The sequence below is a fragment of the Atractosteus spatula genome, chromosome 6 (assembly GCF_055471065.1).
Source record: "Atractosteus spatula isolate fAtrSpa1 chromosome 6, fAtrSpa1.hap1, whole genome shotgun sequence".
Taxonomy (NCBI): domain Eukaryota; kingdom Metazoa; phylum Chordata; class Actinopteri; order Semionotiformes; family Lepisosteidae; genus Atractosteus; species Atractosteus spatula.
The window spans coordinates 576785-591249 of record NC_142711.1 but is presented as its reverse complement, the minus strand read 5'-3'; the positions used below and the strand labels follow the sequence as shown (position 1 = coordinate 591249).

The window sequence follows — 14465 nt, the reverse complement described above, 5'->3', positions numbered from 1 at the left end:
ATACAGTACATTGAAATACAATGTGGTCAAAAAGATAAGAAAACTTAAACAAATACTGCCATTGTTTCAAGTGATTCCACCAAAGTCAACAGCTTTTCTATGTAAACCTTTAGATAAAAGATAAAGCATTTATTTTCCAAACACACCAGACAACATACAGTACAATTATTTTAATACATATAGACGCACTGCAAAGCCATATGCAAACTGTGAAAAAACTATAAATAACCTTTCACCTAGTATCTTTTTCTCTGCTTCAGTTCCTAAAAATGCAATGCTGTTGGTCCAAGGTCCAAATCAGCTACATTTCTCACTTGGAACATCCATAGAAAAAAGATTTTCTATATTTGACAAGCATTTTGTTACCAGACTGCTTTGATATCCCACATGGTTTACCATCACTGGCAAGAATTAGTCTCAGTCTCAGGCTGTATTGACATTCTTTTTGGGCACAGTATCCTAGCAAAGGCTCTTCTAAAACTGCTGTGGCAGAGAGGATACAAAAATGGGTTAATAGCAGAATTTAACCACAGGAGCCAAAATGTGATTTCATACCAGTGGTGCTCAACACAGCTGCCACTGCAGGCTGCTCTGATGATCATCAACAGCGTATAAGGCGCCCAGCAGATCCCAAAAATGCACACGATGATAGCCAGTGACTTGGCAATTTTCTTATCTCTGGAGAGCCGGGAATGCTGAGTGATTTTGTTGTCCAGTCTCCTCTCAGATGAGGAGGGATTGACATTCATGCATGTCAGGTTGCTGGTTGTCGCCTTTTTTTTTAACACAAGGGAAGCATTGCTTGGGCAGCTGGAGGAAGGTGATGCATCGTCTTCGATCACCTCCGTCCTGACCGCTCGATCACCTGAAGACGTTTTGCGGGTTTTCACAAAGAACACCGAAGTCAACTGCTCTTCGGCTCTCCTGGCAGGCAGATGACTGTTCCTTTCCTTCATCTGGTTGATTCTGCTCCTGTTCCGTTTTTGTATATTTAGGTAGATGCTCAAGTTGAAATAGGCCACAGAGATAAATGGAGAAAAGAACTCGAAAGTTGAAGCACAGAGTAGAAAATACCAGGTGTAATAGAACTCTGCAAAGCACTCGTCATCGGGAACGATGCTGTTCCCCACCACAAACTCCCAGAAGATGATGGCTGGGCCATACAAAAGGAATGCCAGTACCCACACTGCAATCATCTTGCCAATGGCGTGCTTGGTCATGTTTTGCTGGGCTCTGTAAGAAACCTGAAAGTTAAAAAAGAAAAATGAACCCCCAAAAAAAAGATCAGCATTTCTTTTGTCTGTGTTATTTTGAAAGTAATTTTGATAAAATCAGAAAATATAATCAGCAAAGAATTATGAATTTTGTTTCCCTTGATTTCTCAGAAAGAGCATCTTGTAAAATTTCCGTGTCACCAGCATCTGTGCCCCACAATACAGTGCATAGAGAAAATTATTTGAATGGCCAATATCATTATAGGAATAACAATGTTTTACCATGACACCCTTGTTTAAATGATTTTTTTTCTAAAATAACCAAAATGATGTGTACATTTTTTGAAACTCAATGGTCTTTAAAGTAGAAAAAAATGAATAATTAAGAATAAATGTATGTGAAATACTAAAGTCAACACATGCTTTACAATTAATGAGGTAATTAGAATCAGCTAGTAAAACAATTTCATAAACAAGGACTGTGTTTGGCTAGCCCTGTTCCATATAAATTTTGTTAAATTTGGTCTTCACCATAAAGGTTAGTAAGAACATGTCACATCATGACCAAAACAGTTTTCAGAGGAACTCTACAGGGAGAGTCTAGAGATAAATAAAATATGTTTTTTTTAAAAGCAGCTGTTTCACTGGAAGCAAACAGCTACACACCACACCTGACAATAAACTGTACAAATAAACAGAAGAGAGGTTTATGATCTTACTTTTTTTATTTAGAGAGGGTAACAGACTATATTTAAACATTTGGGGCTCTAGCCATGCACTGTCAGACAGAAAATTAACAAAACAAAATTATTCGAGACCACGATGGCTCTACCCAGGATCAGTCTTCCTACCAAGATCAACGGGGTGGGGGGTATCATGGTTTGGGGCTGCTTTGCTTGCCGTCACTGAGGGAACCATGAATCTGGCGTTGTGTCAGGAACTTCAGGAGGAGAGTGTCAGGCCGTTCATTCATGAGCTGCTGCTCAGCCAGAAATGGGCCACAACAGCAGCAAGTCAATGATCCTAAATATACAAGCAGATCTACAACAGATCTACAATAGAATGGCTGAAGAAGAAGGAAAAACTGCAGTTTGGATTAACCAGATCTAAGTTTAGATCTAAACCTAAACCTAAGGAGGCAGGTTTCTAATGAAAGAGAGTTTTATTGCCCTTAATCCATGCAGAAATTACTACTCACTGAGGTTGTTTTGAAACATAGCATTTACTAGCACTATACAAGGAACTCGTCAGTCTCCATGTGTTTTAGAGAGGGAAGGGAGGGGGTGAGAATGTGTGTGTGTGTGTGGGGGGGGGGGTGTCCACAGTGGTAACACTGTCTTGGGGCAAGGGTCTACAGGAGAAATCCCAAAATAACGCTTAAACCAAAATGGAAGGGGGAGAATTCAGAGAAAAACTACAACAGAGGAACACAGAGACTAAAGTCAAAAGGAAGACTCACGGGGAAAAACAAATTTCTCAGGAAAATATACTTAAGTGCTTATGCAGTACCTAAATGTAAGGCGTATGGTGACAATATGCATGAAATAGAAGCAATTGCATAAGTACTCAGTTATGATATACTTGAAATCATAGAAACAAAGTTAACAAAGAGCAATGGCAAAGATTACAGCATTAGTGAATAAAGAGCATTCTGAAGAGCTACTGTAGGAAAGAAGAGGAAGAAGTTCAGGACTATGCATCTCAAGTTGTAAATATTTATTTTTCTATAGAGTTTTATGTGTGTTTGACTGGGATTAATATTTTCTGCAAACAAAGATGGTGAGTTGAGTTTCACCTTTTGTTATACACTAGCTGTGCATATCAGTATTTCAAGTTGTTTATTTAACAAATGTTCTTAGAAATTATCTACGTTTGCACAGCTCTTGAATAATGGGAAGCAGGAGGCGAGGTTGCCAAGGCAACAGTACCCATATCGCCGTGTTACCAGGTAAAATAAAGGGTCACTGTGAAAATGTACACTAAAAGTAACTGCCATATATGGTTAAAGCGAGTGTTTAGGACTGCTCAGCAATCTTGATGTAGTTATTGTCTGTTGAGTCTGTCTTCAAGAATTTCTCTTAATAGCTGCCTTCTCCTGCATGCATGTAAATAAAGCCTTTCTCCTAAGGATTTCTGTGTCTCTCTGAGTGATGTTTTCCCACAGCAGTTTGGAGTCAGACAGAGGATCCGCTGAAGGAGGATCCCATGAAACATCAGACAGAGGCTGAGTATGCTTCATGGTTTCATTTTTTGGTGCCCATGTGGTTAGGAGAGGCTGGGATCTCAGGGTTAAATGTACAAGCACAAGACATAGGATATCAGTAGACAGGCTGTAAATTTAGTAGAAGACCCACTGAGATCAGACCCAACACAAGACTTGTCTAAGGTTGAAATAGGCAAATATGAAAGGGAATAAGAGGGAGGTGTTAACCCGTGTCTGGGTGATGTTACTCAAGACAAACATGTCATTTTCACATTTTCTGGCTGCTAATAACAAATAGATCACGAAATACAGTATAACATAAAAACAGCAAGTAAAGGGTCAAATAATCTGAGGATAGACTAAAACAAATATGAACAAATCTACCAAAATAACTAGAATTTTGAAAAGCAGATTACAGATTAGTTATTACAGAAAAATGGCAAAGTAAAGGCTAAAATCATAAAACCCCCTGAAGATAGGATCGGTAGTTTGACGCAGGTTCTAAAAGCAGGAGGAAATTGTATGATGCCATACAGGAGTTAAGATCTGCAAGACCTTATCAGTTGGGAACAAAAGTTAAATGAAAAAGGAATGGTGTCAAAGAACATCAGTTATTAACAGCACATTCTGTGACTTGCAGTCTAAAATACACAAATAAAGATGGGAGATACATGCCCTTTTAAAAAAATAAATTACAAAGCTTTTTGGAGCAGAGGAGCTGGAGGAGTGGTGGTAGGAAATAATGCTGCAACAGTAAAAGATAAAGAAAAGGAAAATGTGTTTTATTTAGACTAATGAGCATTGAGATGAAAAGGATGAACAAAGAATTATGAAAAAATCAACACATAATGGAAAAATGACAGTGTGAAACAGTCAACTAGGTGATAAGAATGAAATAATGAAAATTGTTATTAATAGTATGTTTTCAGAAGAACCCAAGTGTACTTAAATGTACAAGAATGAGGTGCACAGCTTAGAGTGATTGTGTTAGAGAGTTACGAGAGTTACAGGTCTATGTAGGAGTGCATCTCAGGTTACACTTTAGTTTCCATAACTAAAGACATCAAGAATAATTCATAGTATTCATAGTAATTCATAGTATATGATAAAGCACTTTTCTGTATTAAATACAGCTAAGAATCCTATTCCTCACATTTGTCTTTCAGTTAATTCGAGTCATTTTGCTAAAAGCCCAATCATTATGCAAGACTAAACATTGGGACATTATTGTTCTGTGGATGTTTTAGCAAATAAGCATGATTTCTAGAATGGTCTGAGTATTCATGGTAAGCCTGTGTATCATCAGTATTATATATTTATACCATCAGTGTTTATTCTCCAGTAGGTGGAGGGGGCAGATCAAAGCAGGATTTTCTAAGCAGGAATCCAAAGTCCCAATATTGCTGTTAACATAGAACTTCAGGGCTTTACTGAAAAGAAAACAGTCTGCCAGCCTTCTGAGAGCCAGGAATACATTAGCGTGGTGTTAGAGTTGTACTTATGAAAATATACAAGTGGTCAGATATTTCATCACTCCTTGTGTTTTTTAGGGCATGGCTGTAAGATTAAGCTGGTGGCACACACTAGACCGCAGGCACCTTGTGTAGGGTTAATTTATAAAACAAAGCCGCTGACAAAGTATATGTGCAGAGATAGTCCACTATTAATCATATAGAGGGTCACCACAGCGTATCACAGTATTGTCACAGAGCAGTATATTCAGTAGAGTTTTAATAGACTTGTGTTCTCATAGCAAAACCTGATATAAACCCAGAACACCATACTAAAAAGCAAGACGTGGTTTAACATCAGATGTGAACAGATGTTTCAGGCAACCTCCTCAGCTCTTCACCCACTTAGTACAGCACAAACAAGCGTTGGGCCCTCTACGCCACCCAACAACACAGTGGAACACACCTTTCACAGAATTCACACTTCGGAAGACCGTAAAGACACCTTTAACACTTTACATAAGACATTATGTTATAGAAGCTTCATGAAACCACACAAAGGGTGGTGACTGAAGAAAGATGTTTACAATTGCCAGAAAAAATATTACAGTAGAGTTTTGTAAGAGTATTTACTCTTTTATAATGAGAAAACAATTTAAAAAGAAGTGGAATTGTATATGTTCACAGCTGAAATTCCAGTGTACGTTCTACTCTCTGGTGAACTTGTGGGATGACTTAACAGTGTAGACTGACAGAGGCATAGGATAATATCCACTGTGGAAAAAGTACATTGTTTTGAAAACAGCAACACAGCTACAGTACTTCATCTCTGAAAAAGATTTGTCTTTTGATTGATTTTTCTGGCATGGAGCTACAAAGTTTAAGATCTGTGAAGTTGGCGCCCCTACAGACGCCAGACGTTTGTGCCATTGAAAGTAGTGTTTGTGCTGCTTTCATTCCCGAAATATAGCGCCTTATTTTTCGTGTGATCACGTGACCATGCACGCTCACCTTGACCTCCAGTGACCCCGTCTGCTGAGTTCAAGCGCTCTGTTACTGGTGCAAGAGTAACAATTTTACAATTGTGTTTTTCTGTTTGCCCGGGTGGGGTGCAGCGGTGTATTTTGCATTTAATACCAGCATCTTCTGTGTGTTTGTGTGAACAGAAAAATTAAATTTTACCAATATCATACCCTAATAAGAAAAGCTGTGGATGTAGTCTTAAAAGACGAACATTACCAAGCAACTGCATGTTGCAGTGAGACAGTAGAGTTTCCAATGTTGTTTTACAGTTGACCTATGGACTACCTGGGTCAACTTAGTGCATATTGCCCCCTTTCACTGTTTCACATTTATGATTCTTTTTGCATAAGAAATATATAAAAACAATGGTCTTGTGATACAGGCAGTGCTAATCCTAACTTTTTTAAATACTTTTTTTAAATAAAAAATGGCTTAAATTTTTAAATGGCTCGAAAGATGGGTCGAATCTTTAAATGACCCTTGATTTACATATTAATTTAAAAAGGACACAATGAGAAACCGATTATTTTTTCAGATTTTTAAAAAAGGACACACTACGAAATATTGAGACATGCTAGTTAAAGCCTCTTTGTAAGAACATGCAGGTGTTTGCTAATGCTCGCCTTTTAAGGCTACATCTGCAACTCCTCTGATAAGGGTATGATATTAGTGATATTTAATTTTCCTGTTCACACAAACACATAGAAGATGCTGGTATAAAATGCAAAACCAACCGCTGCCCCCCCACCCAGACAAACAGAGAAACACAATTGCAGAATTGTTACTCTTGCACCGGTAACAGAGAGCTTGAACTCAGCAGACAGGGTCAAGGTCGCCATGCATGGTCATGTGATCACCCAAAAAAGAAGGCGCTGTATTTCCAGAACGAAAGCAGCACAAACAATACTTTCAACGGCACAAACCGGCACAAACGCAGCACTAACAAAAGAGGTGGGTTTCATCGTTTGTGCTGTCTGTAGGGGGGAAAACTTCACGGAGCTCAAAGTTTATGGTAATATATTTGCAGAAAATTATTCTCTTTCAAGATTTAAATTATTTTACATATACTGTAAATAAGAGTTCATACTAGTCTGAAAAGGAATTTTATCTGAATTGCTAGAATCAAACATTTCCGAAGTCAGGAGAAACAATGACTGACATTTAGCATATGATTTATCATATTTGAAGTATATAACTGAGGTATTACAACAATATTGAACAAACTAAAATCTCCAACTCTCAGGCAGACCTCAGAACTCTCAGAACATTTTTTATAGATTATTAGCACTGAAATATATGTAACCTTTAAGAAAATAAATCTGTCCTTGAATATTTGAATCCATACAAAAGTCTCTTTAGAAAGGAAATGAACTACCTTTGATGTCATTGTTCTTTGTCTATTTGGACAGATACCTGAAAAAATGCTTTCAAGCGAACATGATTTTACAAATTCTGATGAGTTGCCTTTGATGAAACGATCATTATCATACACAATATTCTAGTCACAAGAGAGGGACTTAGAAGATCAAAGACTCTTTGTTTAGAAAGAATCCCTGGTGTTATCTTAAACAAGCCTACAAGTCCTAACTTCTAGAGTAAAAGAAAAGGGTAAATTATGATAATTTGTGTTCAGTGATGTAAAACACACAGTGTGTTATGACTGAAACAATGTAAGGTTTGTTCTTAAATGAAGACAAAAATACTTTGATTCATGCATTCCTCAGAAATGAAGATACTTTTACATTCCATTAAAATAGAGTTTTTAATAACAGATAGAGTTACTTTTTTCAAAATATTAAGAAAAATCTTTAACTTAAAAGGCTCATTGGAGGGAAAGCAAGGCTATAATTACTAATAAGTTAAATTACAGTTCAATGATCTCAGCAATGACTTATCATAATCTATCAGTATTAGAAAATGTGCCTTCATAACTTAACAGAAGTCATGAAAATGTTAACTCACATTCCACTGCTTATACTACCTGTACGAGTGGCTATTGCAGAAGTATGCCTTGTCTGAGCCTGAATAGCTCCCACATGAAGCAGGCATCCTTGGTGACGTTAGGGTATCAGTCTCACACGCATGGCATTCCCTGTGCTGCTTCACCTCTATCCCACTGCACTACCCCAGTTTCATGACATCACAGATCTAGTGTAACACCACAAGACCTGTACACACGTCCTCCAAACTCACGAAAACTGTACTGTAAACTGTTTTTCATTTGTCAAAAAGATTTACGTACATAAGCTCCTTGTAATTATGTTAAAACAAAAGAAAAAGAAAATAAAACTAACCTGTTTGGTTCAAGAGAAGTGGAGACGTTTAGATTTCTTAATAAAAATGGAAGACTGACATGCTTGATTTAAGAGGCAGACATTGCCAAAGAGCAATAGCCATAGTTGTAGAAGTAAATTTGTTTCTGTTTTAATATTGCTGATATCTTGCAAATAAATGGTGTATTTCTGTCCCGCTGTTTACCAATTCATAAACATTTAAACCCATCCATTGGTTTGACATGTAAATAATGTATAATGCATGTAATTCATTTCTCAAAGACTAATCCAAAATTTTACATAATGAAAATTAAATTTGGATTACTTCACATAAAAGTATAAAAAATAATTAAAAGCTTACAATCCATTCATAAGGTCTAAAAAAATCCCCTAATATTACACTTAGATACCACCTTAAGAGTACTGAATTAACAAAATAAAAACATGATTCCATGTTTATGATAATTAACTTAATTGACTTAGTTCAGCAGTTAACAAGACAAAATACTGTATGTAACAACTCTAAAACCATCAAACAGTGCACCTAAGGCAATGCAATTGTCTTTTGACTACCCATCTTTTTCCGATTCCTTCCAGCACTTCACATTTTACAGCCAAGGGAAATACTTAGTTTTTTTGGATTTATATTAAACATTGTTTTTGTTGCTTTTAAATTGAGTTTTTAATGAAAGTTCGGGAGGAATGAAGGCAGCCGCGCTCATTCGACACAGCTGCCGCAATTCTCACTAATCCTGACGTAAGCAACCGGTCTCCATAAATATCAAACGTCACTCTCTCCTCTTCCTCGTTCGTTTTCTGCATGGTTTGTTTTCGCCTAGCTCGAATCCGTGCTCCCTTCTCATGGATCTACAAATCCGCCGCTCCGATGAAGACCTTTTTTGCAGCGCAGGAGACTCTCCTACCCTTCTCGTCCAGTCCACCCCCCACAGCTCCCCTCACCTCCGTCTCATCGCCTCCTTCAGCCGCCGTGCCACATCAGCGCCGCTCATCTCCCAGCCAGTCCTCACAAAATCCAACTCCTCGCCGAAGACTGCGTTCCGCCGTCGTAGTCCCTCTCTCATTACAAACCCAGCCTCCCCGTTCCTCCACGGCAAAATCTCCAAATAACCCCCGCTTCTCTCGAGGATGTTCCTGCCGCCGCGCTTCACGCACATCGGCTCCCCCTTCTCCTGGATCATCCCTCGCGACTTCCAACCGGACCGTAGCAAGCCTCCAGAGGATACTTCGAAAACATGGCGTCCATTTTAAAAGAAACGCTTCCAAAAAAAAAAAGCTTGTTTTCCCTGTACTTAACCGCAGTCTACACAAGGAAACATCAACTCCCCAGCTTCCCCCGGCGCCCTCTGATGACATCACCCGCGCTGCCGCCACTCATCCCAACATGAGGACCCCGAGGCCGCATGCGCCTCTGCCTGTCGCATCTTCTGTCTTGTCTTGTCCTGATATATCCGTGTCTGTCTCTTCCCCCAAGCAATCCATTCCTCTGCTGAACAACTGCACCTAGCCTCTTCCACCCAGCCTCCTGCCCTAATCTCCTTACTGCCGAGTCTAAGGCCCCAGGCTCACGCCCCTCCCCCCCCCCCTTCTCCGCTTAATCTAATTTCTGCACTGTCCTCCGTCTCTACCTCCGGCGTCCAACACAGCTCAAGCTCCGCCAGCTTGGTGCCTTCGGCCCCGGTTTCTTTTCTTTCGGCCCCCGCTGCTGTCTCCACGGCCCGAAGGCCAGCTAGTAAACGACCCCCAGCTCAGCCAGCAGGCAGCCCTTACCCTCCCCCACCCCCTGGCGTCCAAGACGACTCGGCAGCCTCCTCAGTCCTTAACGCAGCCTTCGCCCCTGCTTCATTTCCTCAACAGTCTTCGGCTTCCATATCCCAAGCCACCGAGCTTCAGGCCCCAGATCCGTCAAACCCCTCCTACCACAATCTGATTTCCGCTCTTCTTCCCTCCTCATTTTCTCCCTTCCCCGGTGTCCAACACGGCATCCGTCATCCCATGCCTTCGGCCCTGGATTCCAATCTCCCCTTTACTAAGGACTTTCCTCTCCGAACAGCCGTTCCTCTCCCAGCTCCTCCTAACGCACTAAAGTTTAGTCCTCCTCCCATTCCCTTTTCACTCCGGCAGCAAATTCTGAGGCGGACGTCAATCTAGCTCACCTTCTCTATTCCTCCACTTACAACTCCGATTCTAGAACAGTCGACTGCGGCTCGATTTCCGTTACTCTCAAATCTTCTGACCCTCACTCTGCTTCAGTCCTTCGAATTTTCGACTTCTGCTTGGCTTTCAGCATTTTCCGCGACATCACGTGCTCCGCCTTTCCCCAACGTTGTCAGGAACTCGACGATTACACGCACAGCATCCCCGATCTATCTGTCCTTTTCGAGGGCTCCCTGTTCTACGATTACCATAAGCAGTTCTTGGCCGAGGCCGCTGCCCGCCTACTCCAACGGAACCAGCGCACCTACTGGGGAGCCCTCGACATTGAGCTTTACTGCCGCACTTTCACCGGTGTCCAAGCTCTTTCCTGCGACTTATGTTCCTCTTGGACACATTCATCAAATCTTTGCCCAGATACCGTCCGCAAGCCCAACCCCAACTCCGCCCCTTCTCCCCCACAGCATCTATTCTCCCGCCAGGTCTTCTTCAAACCTTCCCGGTCCAAAGACGTTCGCGGTCGCCCCATCGTGATGATCAGAGGCCAACAAATTTCCAACATCTTCAATTCCTCTACACGTACCTCTCCCCTTTGTCGCTTCCTTCACTTTTGCAGCTTCCGCGGCAAAGCTCATGCTCACTCTGCCTGCCCCCGCCGGCCCTTCCATGCTCGCTCCACCTTCAGCATTCCCAAAAGACTACTGGCTTTTCCGTCTACCCCAATCGACATCCCCACTCTTGCTTTCGGCCTGCTCCGTCACCCCGACCCCTTTTCCACCCACATCTTACTCGACGGCCTTTCCTTCGGATTCTCACCAGGCCCGTGCACACTTCCTTCTTCCTTCGTCTTTTGCAAAAATTTGCAATCTGCCACCGCCGATCCCCAGTCCATTGATTCCTTGCTAGCATCCAAAGTCGAGAATGGTTTCATGATCGGCCCACTTGATTCTTCCCCATTCCCTGCATACCACATCAATCGCATTGGTATAGCGGTCCGTCTGGGCGCCTGGCTCGCTAAGGCCAACATCTCCAGTGCCGTTAAAGTTATACCTCCTGACCCAGACCTCTGGCACCTCTTCGGAGTTCATTGGCGGAACAAGTTCTTCGCAGTCCGCCTTACCTTCGGACGTAGGAGTAGCCCAAAACATTTTCGGTACCTTAGCCGACGCTCTCGGCTGGATCCCGTCGAATAACTATAAGCTTCCTTTTCTCGTCCACCTCCTCAACGATTTCCTTACCATAGACTTTCCTCACACCCCACCTGCAAGAGCCTCCTCCACACTTATTTCCGTTTTTAGGAAACTAGGGGTACCCCTTGCCATGGACAAAACAACTGGCCCCTCTCATATAATCCAATTCCTCAGGATCACCCTCAATTCCATCAATTTCTCCGCTTCCCTGCCTCGCGACAAAATCGACAGGATCCAGATGTATATCTCTATCTATTCTTCCGCCAAATTTCGCACAAAGAGGGAACTTCTCTCTCCGCTCGGCCACCTCAATTACGCCATGCACATCATTCCTCAAGGACGGTCTACCTTCTCGACCTCGCCTCTTCCGTGCCCTCTCTTTACCACCACGTAAGCCCTTCAGCCAACTGTAAATCTGAGCTCAGGCTTGGGCAGCTTCTCTTGGCCAACTGGAATGGCATATCTCTCTTCTACGATGACCTCCTCTCTGACACTGAGGATATCCAGCTTTTCACAGACGCAGCCCCCTCAGTCGGTTTCGGAGGCTATTACAAAGGCCAAGGGTTTGCGGCCCCTTGGCCTCCTGATTTCTCTCCAATCCCTCTCGCCAACCAGTCATCGGCCTTGCTAGAAATATTTCCAATTGTCGTCGCTGCTTCTCTTTGGGGCCACAATTGGAAACAAAAACCGTCCTCATCCATTCGGCCATCCATGCAGTAGTTCATATAATCAACAAAGGAAGGTCTTCATCCCAATCCATCATGAAATTTCTCTGCCGCCTTAAATGGATTTCTCTCACACATCAATTCATCCGCGCAGCTGCTCCCATTCCAGGCCTCCTTAATGAGATAGCTAACTCTCCCTCTTGCTTCCAATTCAGGAACTTGGCACCAGATGCAAGACCGAACCCGTGCACAGTACCTCCCTATTCGGAACTCGCGTTCCTCTGAATCATCCTTTCCATCGCAATCTCCAGCTGGCCCAGCAAACTATCCTCCTAGGGATCGCCCCTCGAACTCTCAATTCTTACTGCACTGCCTGGAAGGGCTTCCAATCCTTCCACCTCTCCGCGAACATTAAATTCCGTTCTTTCGACATTCTCACCGTTTCATCCTTCGTTTGCTATAGTAGAAACTCACTCAAGGTACGAGCATCCACCACCAAAGTATACCTGGGCGGCATCCACTCCTTTTCGGCACAATCTGTCCATCCCTTATCCACCCTCAAATTACTCTCCTTAAAGGCTTTCACTGGCTTGAAAAACCACTTCCGAACCTACGCGCACCACTTACCTCAGACATCCTTGAATCCTGCATCTACGTTGTCAGGTCAGGTTACTACTCACCCTGGGTCGACTGCCCTCTCGAATCTTTATTCTTGTTACCCTTCTTTATCTTCCTAAGGTGCTCTGAAATTACCGTTAATTCCACATCCTTCGATCCTTCTTCTCAACCCTGCTTATCCAACATCTCCATCTTATCTTCCGAGACACTGACTTTCTATCTCAAGAAAAGCAAAACCAACCAACTCAGATCTGCCACTCTCATTTATTATTTCAAACTCTGTTCCTACATAAGCCCTTACGAGCCTCTATCCCATTACGCACATCTTCGCACCTCTGCCGGAGCTTCGCCTACTGTCCCTCTGTTCGCAAATGAGACGGGCCGTATCATGATACCCTCCTAAACAATTCTCCGGATCAGGGGCTGCATCCTCCGCCGCTCGCTAAGGCATACCCGAGTATCTCATCAAGCAACTCGGCCGTTGATCCTCTGAGGCTTACCATGCATACATTAAAACTAACCCCGGTATCCTCAAGCAGGCACTTTCTCTCCTCAGCTGAATTGGCCCAATAATCTTTTGTTTTTGTTTTTCTGCACTGGTGACTGGGGGTCCCGCTTGGTTCTTTTGGGGGGTCCTATCCTCCCCGTCCAACGGCCGGGAGGTTGGCCCTCAGCCAAGTGGGTTACGCCAAATCTCCACATCACAATAAACAATTCTAATTTCTCCCAAGCTTTCGGCTGCTGTCATTCCTCGTGAAATGGAGTTTTTAATGAAAGTTTGGGAGGAATGAAGGCAGCCGCGCTCATTCGACACAGCTGCCGCAATTCTCACTAATCCTGACGTAAGCAACCGGTCTCCATAAATATCAAACGTCACTCTCTCTCCTCTTCCTCGTTAGTTTTCTGCATCCCTCCTCCACCCCCTCTCCACCTTTGCAGCTACCCCATTGGTCGCATGGGGGTCCTATCCTCCCCGTCCAACGGCCGGGAGGTTGGCCCTCAGCCAAGCGGGTTACGCCAAATCTCCACATCACAATAAACGATTCTAATTTCTCTCAAGCTTTCGGCTGCTGTCATTCCTCGTGAAAACCTTTTGTAAAACCTAAAGCACTGGCAACATGGTTTGCCAACTTGATGTTAAAAATAGTGAGGACATTCAGCATTTAAAAATACTAGCTAAGAGAGATCACAAATGAGGTAGCTTTGCTGTAGTTATAAATGGTGTATTAATTGAGTGTTCATACAGCTATTAAATATACAGTTGCTTATTTTCAGCAGTTATCAAACATGATGCCTCATCAATATTCTTTTCACTATAGATATATAAAAGAATATAAACTATAATATTTTAAGAAGAGTCGAATAGCTGACTGAAACTGGCAAAACTAATGGACTTTTGCGGCACTTTCCATGCATCTAGTGCAGACTATGAGCACACTTTCAGTTTAATGAGATCAAGAGCAAATCGCTGAACCATCTCGAGGTAAACCAGTTGGACCAGCTAATGAGGATAAATTCTGCCCAAAAAGCACAAGAGTCATAAACATTTTTCAGGCTTGTAGAAACACTTAGTCATTTTGTATAATGCAATTCTTTTGTTGTGTTTAAAGGTTACTATTTGGTCAATTTCTTTTTTTTTCTGATGCTGCGTTCTTG

The 14465-nt window shown here is 42.3% G+C and overlaps 1 protein-coding gene across 1 annotated transcript in view; it reads right to left on the bottom strand.

The window, feature by feature from the left end:
* Positions 1–398: 398 nt before the first annotated feature.
* LOC148831666 (histamine H3 receptor) overlaps positions 399–14465 on the bottom strand; it is a 32980-nt gene continuing 18913 nt past the window's right edge. Inside the window, exon 3 of the mRNA XM_088919283.1 lies at positions 399–1244. Within this exon, the coding sequence (XP_088775409.1) occupies positions 399–1244 (846 nt within the window). The remainder of the gene's footprint in view (positions 1245–14465) is intronic.